This window comes from Etheostoma spectabile, chromosome 8 (genome assembly GCF_008692095.1).
Source record: "Etheostoma spectabile isolate EspeVRDwgs_2016 chromosome 8, UIUC_Espe_1.0, whole genome shotgun sequence".
Lineage (NCBI taxonomy): Eukaryota > Metazoa > Chordata > Actinopteri > Perciformes > Percidae > Etheostoma > Etheostoma spectabile.
The window spans coordinates 10,863,637-10,887,125 of record NC_045740.1 but is presented as its reverse complement, the minus strand read 5'-3'; the positions used below and the strand labels follow the sequence as shown (position 1 = coordinate 10,887,125).

General features: G+C 41.9%; 1 protein-coding gene across 2 annotated transcripts in view; it reads right to left on the bottom strand.

The window, feature by feature from the left end:
• The window catches only part of frmd4a (FERM domain containing 4A), a 103,569-nt gene that overhangs the window by 76,040 nt on the left and 4,040 nt on the right, over positions 1-23,489 (bottom strand). The window contains exon 1 of one of the 2 annotated variants that reach the window (XM_032524499.1): positions 6,800-7,030. The exons of the other annotated variant lie outside the window; for it this stretch is intronic. Within the exon in view, the coding sequence (XP_032380390.1) occupies positions 6,800-6,832 (33 nt within the window). The 5' untranslated portion in view covers positions 6,833-7,030. Of the gene's footprint in view, positions 1-6,799; positions 7,031-23,489 lie in introns of those variants that run through there. 2 annotated transcript variants of the gene reach the window in all.

Genomic DNA, 23,489 nt, shown 5'->3' with positions numbered 1-23,489 from the left:
ACCTGTTTGAAACAAAAATGGCTGCATTTGTATTTTTTCTTTTCTTTTGAGTTTGTTCTCCTTTTGTACCTTTGCACTGCAGTTTTTTTTTGCAAAAGTAATACCTCCCTCTGTTGGCCTGGGGAGGGTGTAGACCTCCGAGACACGAGGACTCGCAAATTGCTTCTTTTCCTCTGCCACTTAAAAGCTTCATCAGGAGGCAGTAACACAAGGAGGTCAACGTGATCACATCAGTGCAGTTACAAATATATGATCCTTTGTGGCTTCCTACCTGATACTTTGCCAATTACGCTCAAAGAGGCACCCAGGCCAGTAGCCAGAAACACCACTGCCAGGGATTGAACCTGAGTCCCTGCGGTGGTGGGGGAACAATTTTCCATTGTACTACCCGGCGCTTCAGGCTACATTTGTAGTTGTAATAGAGCCAGTATCCCTCAGTGTATGTGAATAGGTCAAAGCTGGACCAGCGCAGTTGCTGCTCGAGACCACCTGTGAGTATTAAATGTTGACTTGTTTCATGGCATTTTTCTGTTGATAGAGTAGATGTACTTAACACCTCGGAAATTAGGTTCCACAATACATGCTGTTCTTTTACCTCTGTCCTCTCTTTCCTACTACAACACACCTCTCTCTCTCTCTCCCCTCAGGACAGGGTTGACACTACTCCAGTTCTTGGTCAGCCAATCGTATTTCGGGCGTGCTGCTACTGACTGCTGCCAGCTTCCTCTCTGCTCATGTAAAGAGGTCACAGTTCAGAGCCCAAGGGAGGCTGTATAAAGTAGGAGGTAGGATGGCTTAAAAGAGCGGAGAAATGGGCTAGAAACGGTAGGTCTCTGCTAAGGTTGAGGTAAAAAAATGTCACAATAAAGAGTGGAGGCAATGCTTAAGAGCGTGTGACTGGAGTAGATAAGAAACATCTATTTCCTGTGTGAGTGGATGTGTATTTGTGTATGCGTAAAATTGCTAAGTAGATCTACTGATAGGGTGATGTATGATACCTGTTCAATGCAGGGTCACCTTTTGTTGCAGAGGTGACGGTACCAATCCTCTGCTCGTTCATCAAAAGTGTCTGTGTGTGTGTGTGTGTGTGTGTGTGTGTGTGTGTGTGTGTGTGTGTGTGTGTGCACGCTTGTGATTACAGTCCAATGTAGGAAAGTGTAATTGCCATTCTGATTCTCCAAAGGCTAAAAGCAGTATAGGGAAAGCTCTCTTTGGACTATCTATTCTATGCAATCACACAGATAGAGTCAATATACACAATAGGACTGCTAAAGGATTTTTAATCTAAAGTGCATAGTTTTAACACTGACTCACAAACACAAGTGCATTTAATCGAAGCATGGTGTTGAATTTTGTGTGAATTTCTCATTGTGATGCTACTGTGTCTTTTAACTATCTTTTTGGACACTTGACTAATTTCCCCACCCATCTTTCAATTGCCTTCTTTGGAAATCATTTTGAAAAATGCCTGCAGACTGATGTCAGGCAATGAAGTGGAAAATCTGCACCCCGTGTTTCCATGACAACACCTAACATTAAGTGCATCCCAGGTTTGCCACTTTGGTTGCTCAATTGCGCACCGATTGATCTCATCGCTCGGGCCTCTTCAAGGGGACAAGAGTACATTTGACATGCTTGACACAGCACGGTACGCTCACATGTGCCAACACACACGCACGCACACACGCACACACGCACGCACACATACACACACACACATACACACACACACACACCACTCGATCAGAGATGGCGTACGGCCGACATGCAGTGCCACATCTTCAAATGGGGAAAGGGGAGATGAGAGATTCAAACTGTTGGATGATATCTCTTTACATGGCATCCCACTGATCTCATCTTACACAGTAAAGCAACAGTTCTGCCTCTCTTTTCTTTATCTGTCTCCCTGTTTGTCATGAATGAGAACGTGTCCTAACAGATGTGCATGTTGTATGAAAAGGTCAGAAGCTAATGATAATGTCAAAGATTCTTAGCTATAATTAGCTTTATTACTGTATATTGTGACTACGTTTTAAACAATTTCAATTCAATTATCAAAACCAAATAAAGAATGCATCTCTGTTATATTTAAGATACACTATCTCTGAAAAAAAAGGGACAACTGGGTTACATTTATTTTTACTTTTAATAAAATCACAGTACATCCCGACTGTGACACTGTTCCTAATTGAGACTGCCCTTGACAGTTGATGACAGCTGGGAGATGGCGCTGTACAATGTGCGTGTGTGTGTGTGTGTGCCTCAGCATGTGTTTGTTTGCATGTGCCTCATGTGGCGGCCAGCCTCCAGACATCTCCCCATTGCTGCTTACTTTGGCCTTTAAATGCTGCCAGCCAACCTGCTGTGTATTGAATGTGTGTAGGTGCGTGTGTGTCTCTGGGTCTGAGTTGCTTGCCAAAGGCAGCTCCACCTTGTGCTGCTAATCTAAACCCCACCAGATCTGCCTTTCTCTACTAATTATTTTCATCTAAGCAGCGAGACGGTTGGCTTCAGGGATGTGGGTCTGGTCACTTCCCTCTTGGCTGCTTCATACTTTTCTCCATGCCACCCTGACCTTAACCATCCTGATAGCCGCCTGGCTGCTAATGAACCAGGTGGATGGATGGATGGCTGGATGGACAATGGATGGAGGGGGAAAGGAAGGAGAAAATGGGGGGGGGAGGACATGTGGTACCCAGGGCTTGTAGGGATTTTGGGGGGAGGGAGAAAATTAGTCAGACTGATGTCAAGTTGGAATGCTTGTGATATTTTTGCATGTGATGCAGTGGAGCTAAGGCAACAGCAAGAAGAGGGAAGGTGAGAAGAAGGTGTATGGTGTTGTGTGTGTGTGTGTGTGTGTGTGTGTGTGTGTGTGTGTGGTGTGTGTGTGTGTGTGTGTGTGTGTGGTGTGTGTGTGTGTGTGTGCGTGTGCGTGTGTCTGTGTTTGTGTGTGTGTGAAATGGCCATTCCTTAATGGAATAAATATGTGTTTGTGGGCAAGTGTTCATGCATGTCCAAGCCTTTGGCAATTTCTGTAATGGCTCCATCTGTCATGGGCAGCTGGACACACACACACACACACACACACACACACACACACATGCATGTTCACACACATGACCTGAAGAGGAAACAGGCTAGAGACGAGAGAGGCGACACTGTGTTGAAAAAGAGAGCAAGCCAGCAGATGAGCGACAGCAGTGAAAGAGTGAGTAAACGAGAGAGAAAGAGCAGAGGAGTCTCTCTGATTAGATTGATGGAGCACTGACGGGGTTAATCTCTTGATAACTACTCACTATTGATCCACTTACACACAGGAGGAATTGACACACACAGAGGCGCTCGCACAGACACACACACACACACACACACACACACACTAAGTGATTTGTGCGTATAAAAGCACACTTTCTCCAGAGGAAGTTTCCTATAAAGCTACAGCTCCCTGTTCTACTGCCCTATATGCATATATTACATACAACTGGGTATACCAAGAGGGGACTTGATCTTTCACTTTTAATTCTGTGAGCGTGTCTTTCTGTTCGTATATGCCTGTCTAAATCTGTTCTTTCCCTCTCATCTTTGCCTCAGAAAGATAAGAGGCGGATAGTGTGCACAGTTAAGCAGAGCTGGGATGTGGAAATCGTGTGCAATAATGTCTATTTGAATCAGTAATGTCCTCACTACAATACCAAACTATAACATCCCATTGAAAAGACGTAAGGAGAGACTATACAATAATGAGGAATATGCATGAGGAAAGTTTATGGATGCCGAACATAACAAATTGGCAACTTCTGTCAGATTCCCTCAGGAATACTTCTGCTCACAATATTTTGCATGCTCTGTGTGTGCTGACCTGCTTTTGCATTGGATATAACACAGCTTACTGATGCTTATTTTATTTCATTTTCCTGCTTCACTGCCCATTACTGTCACCCTAAATATATAAATAGAGAGGGAGAGTGATACAGACTGTGAGGTAGAGGAGAATGAGCTTTGAGCACAACTCTTCAACACAGCCATCTCAGCACAATTTCCCAATTGTAGTGAGCTGGGGATTAGGAGCAGTGCAGCTTTTACAGGCTATTGCTTTTCCCTGTCTGTTATCTCGGGGTTGAGGTCACCTTTTGTGTATCCCTGAGGCAAGACCTAGAGGCATACTTGGATTTTCTTTTTTTGTCTTTTGAAATAGAAATACTGAATAGGGTTTTGGTTTTATATGTGTGAAAAATCAGAACTATAAAAGATATAAAAGTTGTTTTTGCTCAAGCACTATTTTAAAAAACAGGGACGGGTTTTTCAAAACACTACACACAAACATACCCAATTAGCAGAACACCTCAAACCATTTGAAAAATTAAACCATACACTCATTTATAAAAAAAAAAAAAGAAAAAACATATTTTGTTACTATATGAAACACACACGTCTAGATGCTGTTGTACTTTTGGGGTGCAAATACACATTGCCCCACTGCCAATGTGAAACACCCTGGTATTGCCCCCTTGCTTCTACTTTGTTCCCCTCTTTACGTTTCGCATCTCTGGTGCTGTTTACAAAGTAAATTGAAAGATAGGGTGTAAAATGATTTCACAAATCAAAGTCGCTGTTCACTAGATCCCTCCTTAGAGGTAAGAAAAGGCACATCAAAGCGAGATTATGCAGTGTAAACTTTGAGAAACTCCTGCAGTGGCTCATTATGCTGTGATTCATTCACATAAATCTACTAAAGGGGCTTTGATGCCAAACCTCAGATAAACAGATCGACTGAGGGGCATTTGAAGCTCAATGTGGCTGATGAAGATAAATGCAAAAGTCATTTAGTCATTATTAAAAGGGATTCCCACAGCTCTTGGGCAAATCTGGCCAGAGTGGCAGACAGCACAGATATAGCAGGCTTGATTCCACGCCATAACTTTGAAGCCAAGTCTATCTCCAAACAGCCCGCTAACACTCCTCTTTGGATTAGATCATGGCCCGATCTGCAAATACCAATTACAGCGCTCGTGCTAACTGCCAAAGACACGGCGAGTGTCCGACAGACAGACAGACAGACAGACAGGTAGCCAGGTGGGCAGACAAACAGGACGGAGAAGCAAGGAAGAGACAGACATGCTCTTGGCTTAAATGCAAACAGGGAGTCTGTGGCTCATCCTGCACAAGGGGAAAGAAAAAAAGCACCAAAGGTACAATGAAATGAAGAGAAAAAAAGGCAAGTCGTAAAGGTGAGGGAGGAGAGGTGAGCAGGCGGGGGTACTCGTGTGTGACAACACCATCAGGTCATCTTTGTGCCTTTCAGCACCTTCACAACTCATTGAGGCTTGTGTGGAAGTCACTATATGGTTTTCAGCTAATCCTATATTTCAAAATATGAGCAAACAGATTATAAATATATATGTTAAGATCAACACACAGTTAGTGGGGGATGCATAGAGGATGTATTTTTGGTTGGTTGGGTCTGTACCAGTGGTGATAGAATAATGAGGGGGAAGGGAGGGTGGCACGTATAAGAGAGAGGCAGGTTTCTAAATCATCTCTGTCCTCTGAGAGAGAAGCAGGCTGGGGGAAAAAGCATTAGAAAGAGACTAAATAATATATTAATATATTTAGGGTGCAAAGCTGATTCAAATTGGGGCAATATTTCACAGTGGATCAGATGTTAAAGTAATGTCTGGATATGGTTAAGAAACAGTAACAAAATCAGTCTCCTCTCCTTCCAAAAATGCAATTATGTCTTTAGAAATATTAATAACATTATCACAGCTTCAATATGACAGTGCTTTTCTTATCCATCTACCTCTCCCTCTCTCACAAATTACACACACACACACACACACGCACACACGCACACACACACACACACACACACACACACACACCACACACACACACACACACACTAATATTTCTTAAACATAAATTCCCAGCTGGAACAAACAGGTTTTCATGTCAAATCTCAACTGGGAGGGAGACAACTCTCAAGGTCCATTAGTGTTCACACAATTGTGCTGGATGTCACATGCAGGCACATGGATACAGACAATTAACCAAGTGTGTTTTGATAGTAACACAGGCACACACACACACATACACACACCCTTTCCTTCTTTCATTAGCCTTTTTTATATGGCACAGACACAGACATTTACTGTCAGACAGATGTTCTGAGCACAGTGAGACACCAACCCAAAAGCTCTAATGTTAGACAGAGATGCAAACAAAAAGTCATGTAACGCGAGTTACAACAGTAGTGAACTGACACAATATTCACACAACTCACTGTACAATCTGAGCCCAGTTCCTCCCTTGCACATCTTTCTCCACTCCTTCTTTCTCTCTCCTAAATCAAAAGGACAGTGGTTTGTACTGAAGGGAGAGAGGCACCACTCTGAAACACTGAGTCATTCTTTTCGAAGCAACCCCTTGCTAATCACACACATCACACACACACACACACACACACACACACACACAAAAATGCATGTGCACACTCACGTTTTGCATACAAACTAAAACTGTATTTACATTTTCTGCAATTATTAAACATGTTTATCTTCTATCTAAGACCTCCTGTGTCTTCCACACTCTCCCAGCATTCTGCCTATCGCCCCTAGCAACGCCAGAAAACTTCTCAGCTCGAGTTCTTGCATCACCAAGGCTACAGCGGCACGGACTGATTTATTTCTGCAGCCCAGCAGCTTGCAAGGCATGCTATCTCCCTATGTGCCATTCTGGTGATGGATTCCTGTGGAAAAAACAGTAGTTGGGATGCTCTGTAATCCCCATGGAAACCTACCCGCGTCCTCATTGGAGACAGCAGTCCCTCCATGGCTGATTTGGTTGGTTCCGGTGGGCTTGGGTCCTCTCAGCTGTGTCAGTCTATTATCCCAGTCCGCAAATAGATCCTGTTAGAAACGCTGTCTCATCCTCAGAGCGAACATCTCCTCTACAACGCAGCTCCCTACCCACCCAGAGAGCCCAGCACACTGACAGGCACACAGAGAGAGCCTGTGTGTGTGTGTGTGTGTGTGTGTGTGTGTGTGTGTGTGTGTCCGACACACACATAGGCACACACAGTGAGGAAAAGGAGGAGAGACAGCAGTGCCAAAGTCCTGGTGCTTCTCCTCCTTCCGCCGACCTGTCAGTTGGTGTGCGATATTCCCCTATAAAGCTGTGCGGTTTGAATGTGCAATGTCCATGGAAGGTCTCTTTCTCTCTCTCTCTCTCTCTCTCTCTCTCTCTCTCTCTCTCTCTCACTCTCTCTCCCTGGCTTCTTGTTACTCCCTCTCTCTCTCTCTCTCCCTCTGCCTGTCCCCTTCTCTCTCTCACTGCCTCCAGCTACATTTGTTCCCGTCAAAGTGGCAAATGATTGCAGGTCTTTTTTAACGGTACAACTCTCCTGCTAGTGCCCTTTCTCCTCTCCTTCTCCTCCTCTCTCTCCGTCCGTCCCTCCTTACCCTCTCTGCTTCCCATAATGCTTCTTTTTTCATCCTCCTGCTCACTGTCAACTCCTTGTTCCCGCCCAAGCCTCAAGCCGGGGGGTCAAACAAAATGTACATTTATAGTGTGTGTGTGCGTGTGTGTGTGTGTGTGTGTGTGTGTGTGTGTGTGTGTGTGTGAGAAAGAAACCGAAAGAGACACAGAGAAAGAGAAGAGAGGACACTCTCGGGGCCACTATTGTCCCTCCAGACAATACTGGCTCTTAATCGCCTAGCAACCTGATCACCCTCTATTCTCTTAATAGACAAGGCATGAGTCACTCTCTCAAACACACAGATGCACTGAAACACACACACACACACACACACACACAAACACACAAACACACACACACACACACACACATACCCTACCCACGCTCACACGGCTACAACTGCACCATAACTAATAATTACAACATGTTAAAGGTCATCTGGCATATTGGAGGCTGTTATATTAGGGGTTTGATGCCATGTCCTCCTGTTCACTGCAGGTTTCTGGCTTGTTGCAAGCAATGGAGCTGCCATTAAAGACAAACTGGGAAATGAAGGGTGATGGCCGAGTGCATCGTTGTGTATGTGTGTTAATGTTAAGTGTGTGTTAATGTGCTTTCTTTTAAATGGATAAAAATCACGGACAAATAATCACCTCTGCTCCTAGCTGCATCTTGCCGTTGCTATAGCAACAATATGTGCTGGGTAGGAGCACGGAGAAGCAGTGAGACCATTAAAACTGATATAAATAAATAAGATGGATGCATTCCTGTGCCTGTTGCCTTTCTAGTTGGCAGCGGTTGGATCTAACAAGGGAGAAGACACCAGTGGTTCAGGTGGCAGCAAGCCTCACTGCCTGGATTGCATGACACCAAGTGCAGTGCTCTCTCTGCATCCCTCGTCCTTTCTCTATCAATTATTTTTAGCCTGGCTTCTCTGTATTGACCCAGATAAGAAAAAAAAGCATTAAATTAACCAAATTAACCACAAAAGACATTACCGTTGAGGATCGCCCATTAGTTTTTCTATGCACAGTATCCCACATCCTTACCATGCTATATACCACAGAACTGTACACACGACTAACTATTGAACTGGCACCGTAACAATGATGACCCTCATATTTTAATTCACAAATTAACCAATTTATTTTCCGTCGTGGACAAAAACCTCCGTTTCTCTCTTCCATGCAAAACATAAACGGGTCTGATGATGATTTGGTGTTCAAGTGTGTGTTAACATGCCTTTAAATCCCCACAGCTGGTGGTGAATAGTCTGCTGATTGATGCTGGTGCTGACGCACGGGGATGGTTACACCGTCACGTAACCATTGCAGCGAAGAAAAAGCAGATAGGCAGGAACCTGGAACATGCTGCATAACAGCATTGATCGCAGGCTGGCCTGGACGACACAGACATCTCAGCACGACAAAGTGTGGACAAGATCAATAACATTCAACCTGCAGGTGCGGCCCTATACAGTACAGTGTGTGTGCTAATGCAGCAAACAGTTGTGTCAAATTGATCAATGTTGACTCAGAATGTCAGAGTGTCCTGAAAATGAGCAGAATTCTAATTTATGAACTTGGTTTTGAAAAACCTGCCATTTTGATTTTAATTGGACTTCATGATCACAACATGAACACACAGTTCGGAGGCCTAGAAGGTGAAAGGTGATGCAATATTCAAGATCATTGAGATAATTAACATCTCATTAAATGAACTAGGTTTTTAGTCATGACATATTCCATTTATAAAGCATATTTAAATAGGAGATTTCCCATAGGAGAACATTCCGTGGTCCACTTCCCATCGGACGATTTACCACTTCACACGGTCATCAGACCATATGATTGTATCACAGCACAAGCTTGCACACACACACACGCACACACACACACACACACCCACCCCAAGGACAAAAAGCTGAAACAAATAATGAATAAACACATGCACGTGGGCAAAGACACACACTACATCAACCACTAACTCACAAATCTCATTATTAAGCTGACCTCTGACCTTTAGAGCAATGTTAGACCCAATGTATTCCCTATCTAGAGCCTTATGTATAAACTTCAAGCACCTTTTGCCCCTCACATTTTCCAGAATACCTTTTTTTCTTAATTCTTTGCCAAACAATACTTAATTTGATCCATTTTCTATTTTGGTTTCTCTATCTTTTCCTAATGTTGGCTGAATATATATTGCTACTTTAGCTCTGCTCTCTGTGTGTTTATGGGAGAGATTATGTTTTTAGGCAGAGCTGTATTTTACCAGTGTAGAAATGTTGTTTTAGGATAAAGCGAGGTTGAAAATGTTTTTTTCCACCACCAGACTGGATGAGCATGTGTCTGGCAGGCCACAGCGACATACAGCCTCATATATCACCACACCGCATTACTGCTGACAGTGAATGTTAACCTGTCAGCGAATCCCACATGCGCACGCACACACACACACACACACACACACACACACACACACACACACACACACACACACACCAAGCACACACCAAGCACACACCAAGCACACACCTCGTCCCTGCCCCCAACCCTTTCCAGACACTATTAAACCGCACATAGCCATACATAATGGAGAGAATGGGTGGATGGGACATAGGGGTGGGTGATAACTAATACAATCACAGGACAATACTGCACAATGCAGTGCACACTGCAATACACTGCACAATGCCCTTAAACCCATCCCCACCCTCTGAGTCTCCCCATCCCGCTTCTCCCATTCCCCTCTCCTCTTCCTCACTCCTGTCCCTGTTGCCACAGCTGGACCCCAAAATGAATTCCTTGTGAGTTTTTCAATCAAGCGGTCAACTAGCACACCTTGGTGCGAGTGTGTTGATTTACTCTTATAAGGCCTTGTGATTCTAGTTTGTTTTAACCTTTTTGGTTTCTACATTCAGTACATGCGGCTAACTGCAAACGCCACACTATAAACAACAGCATTTGGACTGAGCCAATTTGCGAGTGCTGCAACGCGCACAAATGTGAAAATGGTGTGTAATTTTCTCTGGCTGTTTGTGTTTCTACAGAGAGCTGCAATTACACTGCAAAAAACTGACGTCCAATGGACTGAGGTAATTAGCCGCTGCTAAACAGACTGTAACTTCACGGGAAAACAAAGGGATTAATTGCAATGATGATCAATTAAACTATCAGGGCAAGAAAGGGACCATTAGAGATTCTCTGCTTTCTTTTAGAGCCGCTCATACTACATGGTTTGATTCAATGTCTTTTTGTCTTTTGATCTGTTGTCCCATCTGCCATTGTGGCCATTCCAATTCTCCACTGTTGACTTAGTCAGACACCATTTTTTTAGTTACTTTATTTAGTTTTAATAGTCATTTGATATTGAATTGATATTTCAATAGTGGAATTTGATCTGCTTGTGTGTTTAAAAACGTTTAATAACTTGGTCCAGCAACCCAGGTGACCCACTTGAACAAAAGCAGGTTGGCAGCACCATGGCAGATGATAACGGAGAGGAAGAGACAGGAGGAAGGCAAGAAAAAGCGAGAAGTCATATTCATCGTAATTCACTGTGTGTGCCCAGGTGTCTGGCTGGAAACGGAGGGACCCATAAGTCAATGTGCAACCCTGTCACAGCATTACAGCTAAATCAGTGTCACAAGAGAGCGAACTGCTGCTGACTCCCATACAACACACTGAGACTCTAAGCAGACCAATAGCATCGGCTCAGGGGGGAGTTGGAGTGACAAGATGTGTGCCTGTTAACAATTGCTATCAATACTGTGGGGGGTCTCATGGTAAATAAGATAGACTGGACCCTCACACGTTTGGGGCTAAAGTTTCAGTCGTCATCCTCCATGTTTGATTGTCCTGGAATAGGAAAAAATGATTCATGGTTTGTTTTGTTTTGGATTATGTTTTCTAGTCAGTATCAACACACATCTTTTATTTCAGCATCCACATTACGTAATTTACAGAGGCAAAGGGGCAATGCACTAAACACTGGCAGATCTATGTGGTGTGTATCTGTGGGATTAAAGTAGTAAGCCAAGAAGAGTGTTAATTACTGTCTAAATCAATTAAGCACATTATCTCCATTAAATATTTAAAATTCTCAGTCCTGGTGGAGATTTGAGGTAAGCTGCTGAACAGTACACGGGTTAATCCAGGAATTACTCCAACGCTGATATCTCGTGATATTTTAAAAACTCACACACTCCCTGATCTGGGAGATTTTTTTAAAGATTATTTGTTTGTGCATTTTAGGCCTTTATTTATATAGGACAGCTGAAGACACAAAAGAGGAGGGGGAGAGAGCGAGAATGACATGCAGCAATGGGCTGCAGGGCAGAGTCAAAACCGCGGACGCTGCAATCGAGGGGTAAACGTCTATATATGGACGCCTGCTCTACCAGGTGAGCTACCCAGGAGCCCGATGCTCCGGGAGCTTTTAACAAGATTTCAACGCAATTGGTTGCTGCTGCTTGGTGTCGGACTCATGGCCGAGGCTGAGATTTACTATGATATATTGGAGTGGGAAACTACTTAAGACCATTCCCAGAGCCAAGGGCCCTGGCCATGTTTGAGAGAGCTGGGCTGATTGTTGCCAGAGGGAGTTTTTCTGACATCTAATCTAGAGTTCATTAAACAGCAATCCCAGGAAACATGCTACACATGCACATTGATACGCTCAAGCACACACATACACATGCACACACAGAAAATGTCCTCCACCGATATGCACATGAGATATACATTTGCTATATGTGGCTGCCCTCATTGGCCTGCAGTGCTGGTAGTAGTTAAAGGGAGAGAGAGGGAAAGCCCCTCTTCTCTCACACCTCACCACAGCTCAGTAGAAGGAACATCTTATCTCACTACTGCAGAGAGACAGAGAATTAGAGAGGGAGAAAGATGAATGGTATAGGGTAATGTGAGCAAGGTTTTGCAGGAGAAGGACATAAGGGACTGAGAGAGAGAACGAGAGAGAGAGTGGGCAAGAGAGAAGAGAATGAGAGAGAGAATACTTAATCAATCTTATTTCCATAACTTCCATCCACATAAGAAGCATCCTTTGTGGTCCTACTGATTAAAAATGTGTTCTTTTAGCCAGATTGAACAAAAACTTAACCATCCGACAAACTACATTCACATTTCTCCCTCAAGAACGCATCTCATTGCAGCTAAGAAGCTTCTGCCACTGTAGATGGGACTGCGCCAAACATGAAAACACTTTCTACACCCACCACATATGTGTACATATGTGTACATATGTGTACATATGTGGTGGGTGCACATTTGTGTTCGAAGGAAAAGTGAATTGGTTTTTATTCATCATGAGCCACGGTTTAAGCGTGCCCGATGCTATGAAGTCACTCCAAAATGGTATCCTAGCAACTGTTGTCAGGGGCAACCAGCATTCTCTGCAGACAGCACAGCGACCCTTGCAGAGACCAGAAAGAGAGACACATAGAGAGTGACAGCGTGGTTGCGAGTTGACCGTGGTAACATTACAGTTGGCTGTGTCGTTATGGCGTCTGCAGCAACACAATCTTTACATCCCTAATCAAGATTCATCATCTACTATCATGTGTCATTACTGTGATGGTTCATGAGAAGCCGATGGCACACAGAGCCCTGGCTTCGCATGTTTTGCATACTGATTTTGTTTGCAGGCACAGACACCCACAGAAACATGACCTATTTCTATATTTCTGACGCATACTGTATACTCACACACATGCCCAAAGCATGGCCAGACACTCACTATTGAAAGTACCAGTCCTGACATAACGCCTACCCACGTTCACTCATTCATACACTGCCCTCTACTGCTGAACCTTAAACAAAACATTGAGGTATTTCCTCACTTTAAATAAAATGACAAAGTTGTATGAGACTAAGACATTACGCCTGCATTACAGTGGATAACAAATTAGCATAATGTTTGCCAAAATTTGATCCTTGCTAAAACTCCACTCATGAATAATATAAAAATGCACGCGCAGCAGATGCATTAATAGGACAGATAATGAAAATACTGAATTCAATCAGCCATCTCCAAAATGATACAATCTGGATTCCCATCACTTACTGGAATATGAATACAGAAAAACACATTTTTATTCATAGCGTTCATCTCTTTGTTGTCCTGTATCTTTGATCTGACTATAATTGAATCCTTGTTCAAGAGTCATAGCCGGAACATGCATCCATTAACATGTCATTTTGATACGGACGATTCTCCTTGGCGTGAAATGACTCTTCTTTTTCACGATGTGATGAAGAAGCTGACAAAATTCAAAGCTGATGGTAAATGGTATTATCTGACCTTCACTGATAGCCAAACAGCGGGTCATGGAAGAGAAATGTGAATTATCTTTTGCAACAAAAATATTTTTGTGATCAAATGTTATTTATTTACATTCTACTGATTAAGAAATACCACAAACAAACCACAGGCAAAACACTGGAGCATAAAAAAAACTTGCCCCAGGGCCAAAACATACAAAGAGGAAAGACGGGTGGGGGAAACACAAAAAGAACGAAAGAGTGACATCCACAGCCTACAAATAATACATACATACACACACACACACACACACACACACAAAGACAGACAGACACACTATGGTTGAAGGCACACCCACCACATTGATATCTACAGGAACATCTTTTATCCTGTGTAGATATAGTGCAGAAGTCGAACAGAAGTGGCCTTTTGCCTTTGTTATAATCTGAATTACTCTGCATACTTTATCTAGAAGGTGTTGCTGATAAGGTTATGTGGGGATTTGCTATTTTGTTTTTCAGGTAAAACTGGGACTATATATTTCAGTTAAACAGTTAAATTGAAGAGCTGCAGAAGAGATGGTAAGTATGGCAATATAATGTGAATAATCTACAGATTTTGTTTCTCCAGCAGAAACACTGAGACCTTTAATGGAAATGTACAGTATGTTTTCATATACAGCATCTTGTGTTGTGAATCACAATACAGACTACCACTTTGTAGGTAAGAATCTGGAGGGCATGGGCACCCGGATAGCTTAGTTGGTAGAGTGGCCACCCATAAATAGGGGTTTACTCCTCAATGCAGTGGGCTCAGGTTTGACACCGACCTGTGGACCTTTGCTGCATGTCATCCCCCCCCCCTCTCTCTCCCCTTTCATATTTTCAAAATAAAGGCTGAAAGTGCCCAAAAAGAAATCTGGAGGGCATACTCACAAATGGAGAAGGAGATAAAACCATGCATGATTCAGATAGTTCTGTAGGCTTTGGCCCCTACAGTGTGATGCAGATGATAAACTTAACACAGAATAACTTTATGTGCATGCTATTTGAATAATTTTGAAACCAAATGCGGTACAAAAAAAGAAGTGAGATGTGACTTTAAAGCAATACTTACATTGGCGGCTAAGTTTTTGCTGTTGGGTAATATATTATGCATTACAGAGGGGATTAGTGTGGCTAAGGTCATGTAATGTTTAAAATCAACAGCTCTGATATCAGTCATCAATCAGAGAGAGAGAGAGAGAGAGAGAGAGAGAGAGAGAGAGAGAGAGAGTGTGTGTGTGTTTCATTCAGTATTCCCTATTGACCTCGCTGCTTCCTGACCAGTGAGGCGTTGCACAAGGCTTTCAACTAAGCAACTGCTCTTACCACAAGAAGAAATATTATCTGAAGATCAAGACAGAACAGACAGACACAATACACCTGCTTCAACCCCCGGGGATCCAATAAACCTTGCAAAATTCATGGTGCGTCATTAAAAGCACAAATAAGCACATTTTAGTATTTCCTTATGGATAGTATAAGACTTAATTTGGATCTGATTCAAAGGTCTTCATCTCCCTCTAGAGGCAGACAAGAGAAGCTACATGAAACTGTCTACTGCATGTGTCCTGCTCAGCTTCCTTCTGTCATTACTCAACTGTGAATCACCTGAAAAATGTGTGTGGTGGTATATCCCTGGTACTTTTCTAAATTCTGTCACAGCTCTGCTATCATGTTTCTGAACAGCTGACGTAAGTCGAAACTGTCTGCAAGCTTCTCCTGACAGTACGGTGATTTGTCGACTATGCAACAGCAAGCCGCGTGGTTATGGCACAATCTTTAGCGTATTTTTACAAAAACATCTGCTATGGAGCCATAACGTGAGCTACAAGGTAATGGAGCCTTTAATACATTGTCATGTTTCATTAGAAGATAAACAACGGACAAATAAAGTCTTTAAACGCTTCAGGTGTAAAGTTATTCACTGTCAAAGTGGCAACAAAATGAATGGCAGTCAATGGAATGCTAACTGCAGGTGATTGCTTCGTAGCATCAAAATGGCGCCATGGGAGCTATGCTTAGAGAGGAGAGGCTTACCCCCTTGGTTTGAGGCCTGCGAGATTTTGCCTCGGGGGCGTGGTCGCAAAAACAACACGAAAGACCGCAACATAACGCCGGTTGCAAGGCACCTAGCAGAGAGGGTTGAAGCTAGGTAGCATAAGTAGCTAGCTTGTATTTTACTAGCAAGCTATCGGCTATGTAGCCTCGCTGCCTTGCTATGCTTACAATAAAATGCTATGTCCGAACCATAGACTGTATATTATTGATATTTAATATTAACGGTCTATGGTCCGAACATGCTAACCCCACTGCCGCAGATGAACTAACGCTACACTACTAAAAAATCTTCTGATCAGTTTGTACAATGTCAGAATTTTACATTTTTTTCTGTTTTATATAATTGTTTGGATTTTGGACTGTTTTCTGACAAAACAAACATGTCACCTTGGACTCTGAGAAACATTTTCATAGTTATTTTATAGACCAAACAATGAATTGATTAATCCAAAGAATAATCAACAGATTAATCAATAAGTCGATTAAAATAATCGTTTGTTGCAGCCCTGAGCGTCTGATACACTTCATGAGCTTTCCTATTTGTCTCTGTGTTTTTATGTTATGGTGGTGTTTAATCAGCTTTCACACCCTTGTACTGAATAATTATTTCCACTCTAATTGTTTAATAAATTAACTTACAAACAGCGCTATAGCTCTGTAATATTATTTTAAGTACCTGTGGGACAGCTGTTGCCAGGACAACCAAGGTCACACCTCTGTCTCTGAGAAACCTTACAATCTCCCTGCTAGTTGCTATGATCTTTACTATAAAAAATGAACTAGTGTAAACATTTTACTGTTCATTGTGGCACCGTGAATTATGCAGAAACAGATGAGACAATAATGTGTTTCTCAATATTTAGCTGCCCATGAATTCACATTTCTCAGAAACTGTGTTGTAACAGGATGTTGGTGTTCTGGTTTCACTGTTTCTGCACATGCTTTATTTCAGTAAAGCTAAATGGAAACAGTAGGCCATTCTCCTCTTCGACCATTTGTTATAAGCTAAGTCTCTACCGCACAAACAGACCAACACCTCCCCATCGACTATGTCTCTATTTGGGACACACATACATACAAAATAGACTTGAAATAGTCTTTTCAGAATATTTTCTGTTTGTGTCTTTTCCAATTCAATTTTGAACAACAATAAGCAATTGTTAGAGACTTTTATAATCCTGATGGACAGTGACGTGGTTCAAGAGAGGGAGAAGTGAAAGGGTGGGTAAGGGATTAAAACAAAGCCCTTCTCTCATTCTTATTTAGGGACTGGGTATCTTTTGGATTTGAACAATTCTGATTCTGTTTCTTTAGTTTATTTTAGTTTGTTTAGTGAAGCGTGAATATTGCAAATGCAGAAAGTGATTCACAGGTCATTTTGGCTTCCAATGACTGTCTATCCTGTAAGTGGTGGTAACAAGACAGCTCTTCATAATGACAAGGACCAGTTCTCTGTTAACTCACTCCATATGGAAGACAGTCAGCCCCACCGGGACCTGTGTCAACCAGAGTGTGAAACGTCAGAAGCGTGCATACACTGTTAGACACACACAAAACTATACCGACGATTTACACAAGCACACATCCATAGCAAAAGAAATACACACAAAGGCAAAGCAAGTGTACTTGGAAGCGAATAGAGATTGATCTTTCTACTCAGACATCTGCTCGGTCTCAGTGACAGATGGCGAGCCAATCAGACCGCCTGGTGCCTCTGCTACTCTCCGCCTCCCATGCCACCCTGCCGCCCCTCCCCTAAACCTGCATCGTGGCACACATGACAGGTGGCACCTTGCAAATGTGACACCGCCATTGCCCTGAAAAATAATTCATGTATTCATTATAGGGCTGAACAATTAATCGTTTTCAAATCGAAATCCAGATTTGAAAGAACGCAAATAGCTAATCGTGAAGGCGGTGATTAATCAAATGTGCAATATTTAGTGGAATGTTTGACATAACATTTGGTTTAACATTTTTTAATTCTCTTTTTATTACTACATTTACTGTTTTTTCATAAATTGAATGCTAGAATGATGTTACAGTACATATCACAGATTGTCACAAATTTTCAGTGGATTTTTAATTTATTTTGAATTACTTTATTTAACATGATCATAGAAGGTGCAATATGTACAGTGGCTTGAGACATTTACACACCCAGGCTAAAGTTGATTAAAAAGAGGAATAAAAAAAACATCTTTTGGAAATTGATCTGAATGCCTTAATTAAAAAATTTAGGAAAATCCGGACTTTTATGGACACACATTTTCTTTGTGAATGAATAATGTATTGTAAATAAATAAATGTTTTTCCTTAAAATACAAGGGGCATAGGTATACACACCCCTATGTCAAATTCCTGTAGAGGCAGGCACATTTTTATTTTTAAAGGCCAGTTATTTCATGGATACTATTCATCCTGATGAAGTTCCCTTGGCCTGTGGAATTAAAATAACCCCCCCATCATCACATACCCTCCACTATACCTAGAGATTGGCATGGTGTTATTTCAGTTAGCTTAATAGCTTGTTTGATTTGCATTGAGAGAGGATCTTAAGGAAAGTTCCCGATGCCAATCTCTATGTATGGTGGAGTGTATGTGATGATGGGGGTCTATTTTAATTTCACAGGCCAAGGGAACTTCATCAGGATGCACAGTATCCTGGATCCATGAAATAATGGCCTTTAAAAATAAAAATGTGCCTATCTCTACGGGAATTTAACAAAGGGTTGTGTGTACTTATACCCCTGTATTTTATGATATCCACAATCAGACATAAAAAGCAGTAGACAGAGTACACTGACCTCATCCTTTGCTTATAATGCAGCGCACCTATGTACCATACCCAGAGGCTTCAGGCCTCAGGTTCAGCCACGATTGATTAAACTGGAATGCACTACGCTTATCATGTTTTGATGCTGCAAACCCGAGCAGAAAACCCTCATTTATTTACCCTGAAAGGTTCCACAGCAGATTGACCTTCTCAAGGAGACAGTCGTCAGATAAATGTTATATGTGGAGTTTGCTGTGGGCAATATCCTGCAAGCCAACTGAAATAAGATGGGAATCTCCTAAAGCCAGCACAGGAATCCCATCTAAACATTTCTGTATGTTTGTTCTGGAAGCAATGATTGGCTGCACCCCCATATAGTAGTTCATGTGTGAGTATACGGGTAGTGTGTAAACGTATGAGTGTTTGGGCGAGAGAAGGAAAAAAAGATGTGTCTCTTTCTTGTGCTGCTGTTCAATCAATGAAATGACCAGTGTCTTACAGTGAATGCAAATACACATCTCAGTCCACGTTTATGCACAAACTCTTACACCATATTGAGCCGAGAATCAAATTATTAGTGAGCCTGGTTCCATCTGAGCAACTTCAACGCATTACAAGGCACCTGCATAGGTAGCCAGAACATAGATGGAGAGCTCTAATAAACACTAGGATGAAGGCAGAGAGACAGAGCCCAGGGAATCAGTGTCAGACTTTGATGAGCATCTGCCAGGGTACACAGGCTGGGTCACGTCCTGCTCGTTAATGCCTGTCTCATTAACTGCTTCCTCACATCACTCACACAAGATAAGCTCAGTTGATAACCTGGCTCACAGCCGGTCAGCCATTAGACGCACAAGGAACGCTGCCACACTCTACTGGACTGGGAGACTGCCGCATGCATTAACATGCAGGAAGGGATGCTCTGTGCAGACACACACACACACACGTTTCACATATTTGCACCTGAGACCTTTTTCAGGCTACACACACACACACACACACACACACACACACACACACACACACACATACACACACACACACACACACACACACAGCTGAGCGAGCAGATACTCTGGTGAAGTCAATTAGAATTGAGGCACCTTCACCTCTGCAGCTCATCAATAGTCCTTAAACAGGCTGCAGTGTAAACAGCACAGAAGATTTAATGGTATGCTGTGGTCTCTCTCTCACACTAACACACACACACACACTCTCCAACTCCAACACTCATACATGTATGCATGTGGTGAGAAGTGAGAACCATTTCTCTTGTTTGTGCTACCTCTTGGCTACTCTAATTTATTCTCTCATTACATGTTTTTCTCTTCCTGCCACCCCTTAAGACCGTGACCATGGGTGTAAATCTCATCTAACAGTTGGGGGTGGACAATAAACATAACATTTCTGAAGAGCATTTTTTAAAAGGCACACAAATAATACAGACACAATTATACTTGGTGAGAATATGTGCACACAGAGGAATGCCTTAATACTATCAACAGTGTAGCATGGAGACTGTACCATTATCCTCCTTTTCAGTGTTTTGCTTGATTCAATGAAAAGCTGACTAAATTGACCAAAATATTCTTCTTTAAAACTATTTATTTATTTTTAAGTTTATTATTGAGCCACAAAAATACCGTAAAACAAAATGACTTATTTTGAAAAAGTGACTCCATATAAAATAAATACAATGCTTTAGTACAGCTTTTCTTCTCTCCTGTCATTTTATCTGGACAACAACAACAACACACATTTTTAAAGTCAGATGTCTAATATGAGTTAGGCTAGGTCCACCACGCGGCCATATATAATTATAAAATAATCTTGCATCCTCCACATAAATATTAGGTTTCGTCTGGGACAGAGGATTTAACTGCAGCGAACCTAGTTATCGTCCACTTAACATCATACTGAGCAAAACCCAACCTCTAGATCTTCAATATTAACCCTAACATCGGTTCACACACAACGTTAGGCTTATCGCCGTGTTAACATTAGTTGTAGGTGCATTACCCAACAAGCTGTTTAACAAGCTAGGTAACGTAATATTATGTTACACTAACAAAACGAACTTTTTCACGACTAATTTATTAATTACTCTGCATCAGTTCTACTTGAGAGGAGAACAACTTCATCGGAAGTTGATGTGAATAAATAGCCTTGAACCGCCTACTTACTACATTCCACAACTAGCGTTACAAGTACAACCACTCTGTTCTCTCTCCTGTGCTCAACCGGAGCGGCCAGACTGGTGTGTAAAGCACGGTCTATGGTGTAAAGCAGGTAGTGGACCAAACCATTGTGAGGCAAGGGAGGGGGGACTGTAAATGTTTCCAAGGCACTGATTTGATCAACTCCGGGGAGACGGATCAGTCCAACTGCTATTTCTGACGAGTGTCGTTAATTATAGTTGCATTTCGAGTGATAAATCGACAAAAACAACATTTTATTTCTCTGATTTACTGCTTTGTTTGGTGCTCTCTCTCTTTAGTGACTCTCTACCTCGCTTGTCCACATACCGTTACCGTGCAAGCGGCCGCTCGTCAGCCTGTCTCTGAAACACTGTCATTTCGACCAGTTGACAGTTTGTGAAATAAAAATAAAACAGACTGCAGTGCACGACGACACCAACAGATGGATGGCAAAGGAAGATTTATTCCACGTAGAGTGATACAGAGTGCACTGTAAAAAAATATTTTTTTTATTATTATTGGGGGGCTTAGGAACATTTTGGGGTAGCTTCAGCCCCCCTTAAAATAGGCCTAACGACGTCCATGCTGCCCAGCAGCAAATGGCAGACAAAGATACCTGCCATTCAACAATAGCCGCTAGGAAACGTAAACTGCTATGCATCAGTTAGCTGATGAGGAAAGTCGGGCAGCTAGCAAGTTAAAGACAATGTTTTTTTCTCAAGAGTTGGAAGAGACCAAAGCAAAACTACAAGGAAAATAAATATCCCACTTACATTTTCCGGGTGGCCAGAAAAAGCACTCCTGTTTGTTGATAATGTTGCTCCATTTTAGCTCGATGTTAGCTAGCTAGTTAATGTTAACTGTAACATTTTTAGTAGCAGCTGTATGAGGCGTCATAAGCCCGGACAGTCTGTGTCTGTTAGATTGCAATGTAAAAACGCTGGCGCTTATTTCAGGCCTGCTTCTGTTTTTGTGTTTGAAACAGACACATACGTAATTTCCAATGTCTAATCCACAGATAAAGCCTAATTTCCTTTCAGGCCATTTTACTTAGGCTAAGCTACTGTATAAATAGCCTGAGTAAAGTTCAGCAATACCCACATCTAGACTTGCTCTTGTGCTCTGTGTCACCTGATTGTTTGAAAATGAGCCCAAAGGTGTACCTATTGCATCTTTGTAGAGATTGCAAATAATTTTAAAGCTATAAACGTCATTAGCAGCTCATTGAGATGCACTCAAACACATTGGATTGGGCATTGAAAACAAAACAACCACGCATCCAACACCAATTTGATAATGTGTTCTAAAAAGGTAGATAATTTTTTGAATAGCAATACCGTAGGCTATTTAATCTTAGTTGCAGTTTCTTATATCATGAGCTTAACTATTTTACATGTGCTCAGTATTTCAAAACCTCAGGTAAGTAGCTATACAAAGTTTTCTTCCTTTCCACTTTTTAGATAACAGGAATTTGCCTAAATTTGAGCTGTTTAAAATTGCATTACCTAACTAGAATAGAATAGAACTTTGTCATTTTTACTTGTAGCCTACAACAAAATCTTCAAAAGTACTGATCCAGCAGTGCATCATTAAAGTATAATAAAAAGATATATAGTGTCCAAAAGCAGCATGAACAAGCATTCATACCTATTTACATACTGTACATACGCCGAAACATGAGCATCCACAAAGTCACACTTATTGTGCAACCATTAATCCTCAATGGACTATCAATTCAGTTCAATTCATTTTAGCAGCATGAATTTTAGTTAATGCAGTTGGGTTACATTCTGTTTTTAAATCTATTTGTTTTGCCCTGATGGATCTGTACAGTCTGCCTGACGGTTCAAACAGGGGATGGCCTGGGTGGGAGGTGTCATAACAGACTTGATTTCTATTGTAGGCATAGCATCTCCAATAACACACCAACCTATTAATATTCATATTTATCACACAGCAACACAAATGGCCAAGTGTTTAAAAAAATCTTTAAAAATGTCTTTGTCTTAAGAGAAACAGCAGATTGAACAACCAGGTGTGTCAAAGGCATTTTCCTGATGTAAAGTAAAAGTGTTTCTTTTCCCCTGCAGCAATGACAGAGCTTTAGTTAGCTGACATCAGCAGAACCAGCTCCTCGACATCACTCAAGCATGCCTGTTCTGCAGTCAGACTGCAGCTTTAGGAAATGCAGAACATTTTTTTTTCTTTTTTTTTTTTGAGAAACAAGGAAATAAGCAAAAAGGGAAGTGGAGATGACTGAATTTTTATAGGATGTGAATTACTGAGTTACTGTACCTGATGTGCTTGCTCCAAGCAGCTCTCCCAAAAAAGATCAAATACTAATTCCACAGTTACATACAGACGCACACTTACACTAAATAGTATCCGCTTCTTTGCCTCGGCCATTGTAACAGAGCAGTAATCAATTATCTCAGTATGATGTCATTCTGCTAACCCTCCCCCATTCTGTTCACCCGTCCATGTAAACTGGCTGCTCTATTGTTGTGTGCATCAGATAAGGACTGGAAACTACAATACTAATCTTTTATTAGAAAATAATCTCCAAACACTGATAGTAACTTGTGTTTCATTGTGTCAAGTTTTTAGGGACAAGCACTTATTTTGACATAGCTAATGCACATTGCAATTAAGTC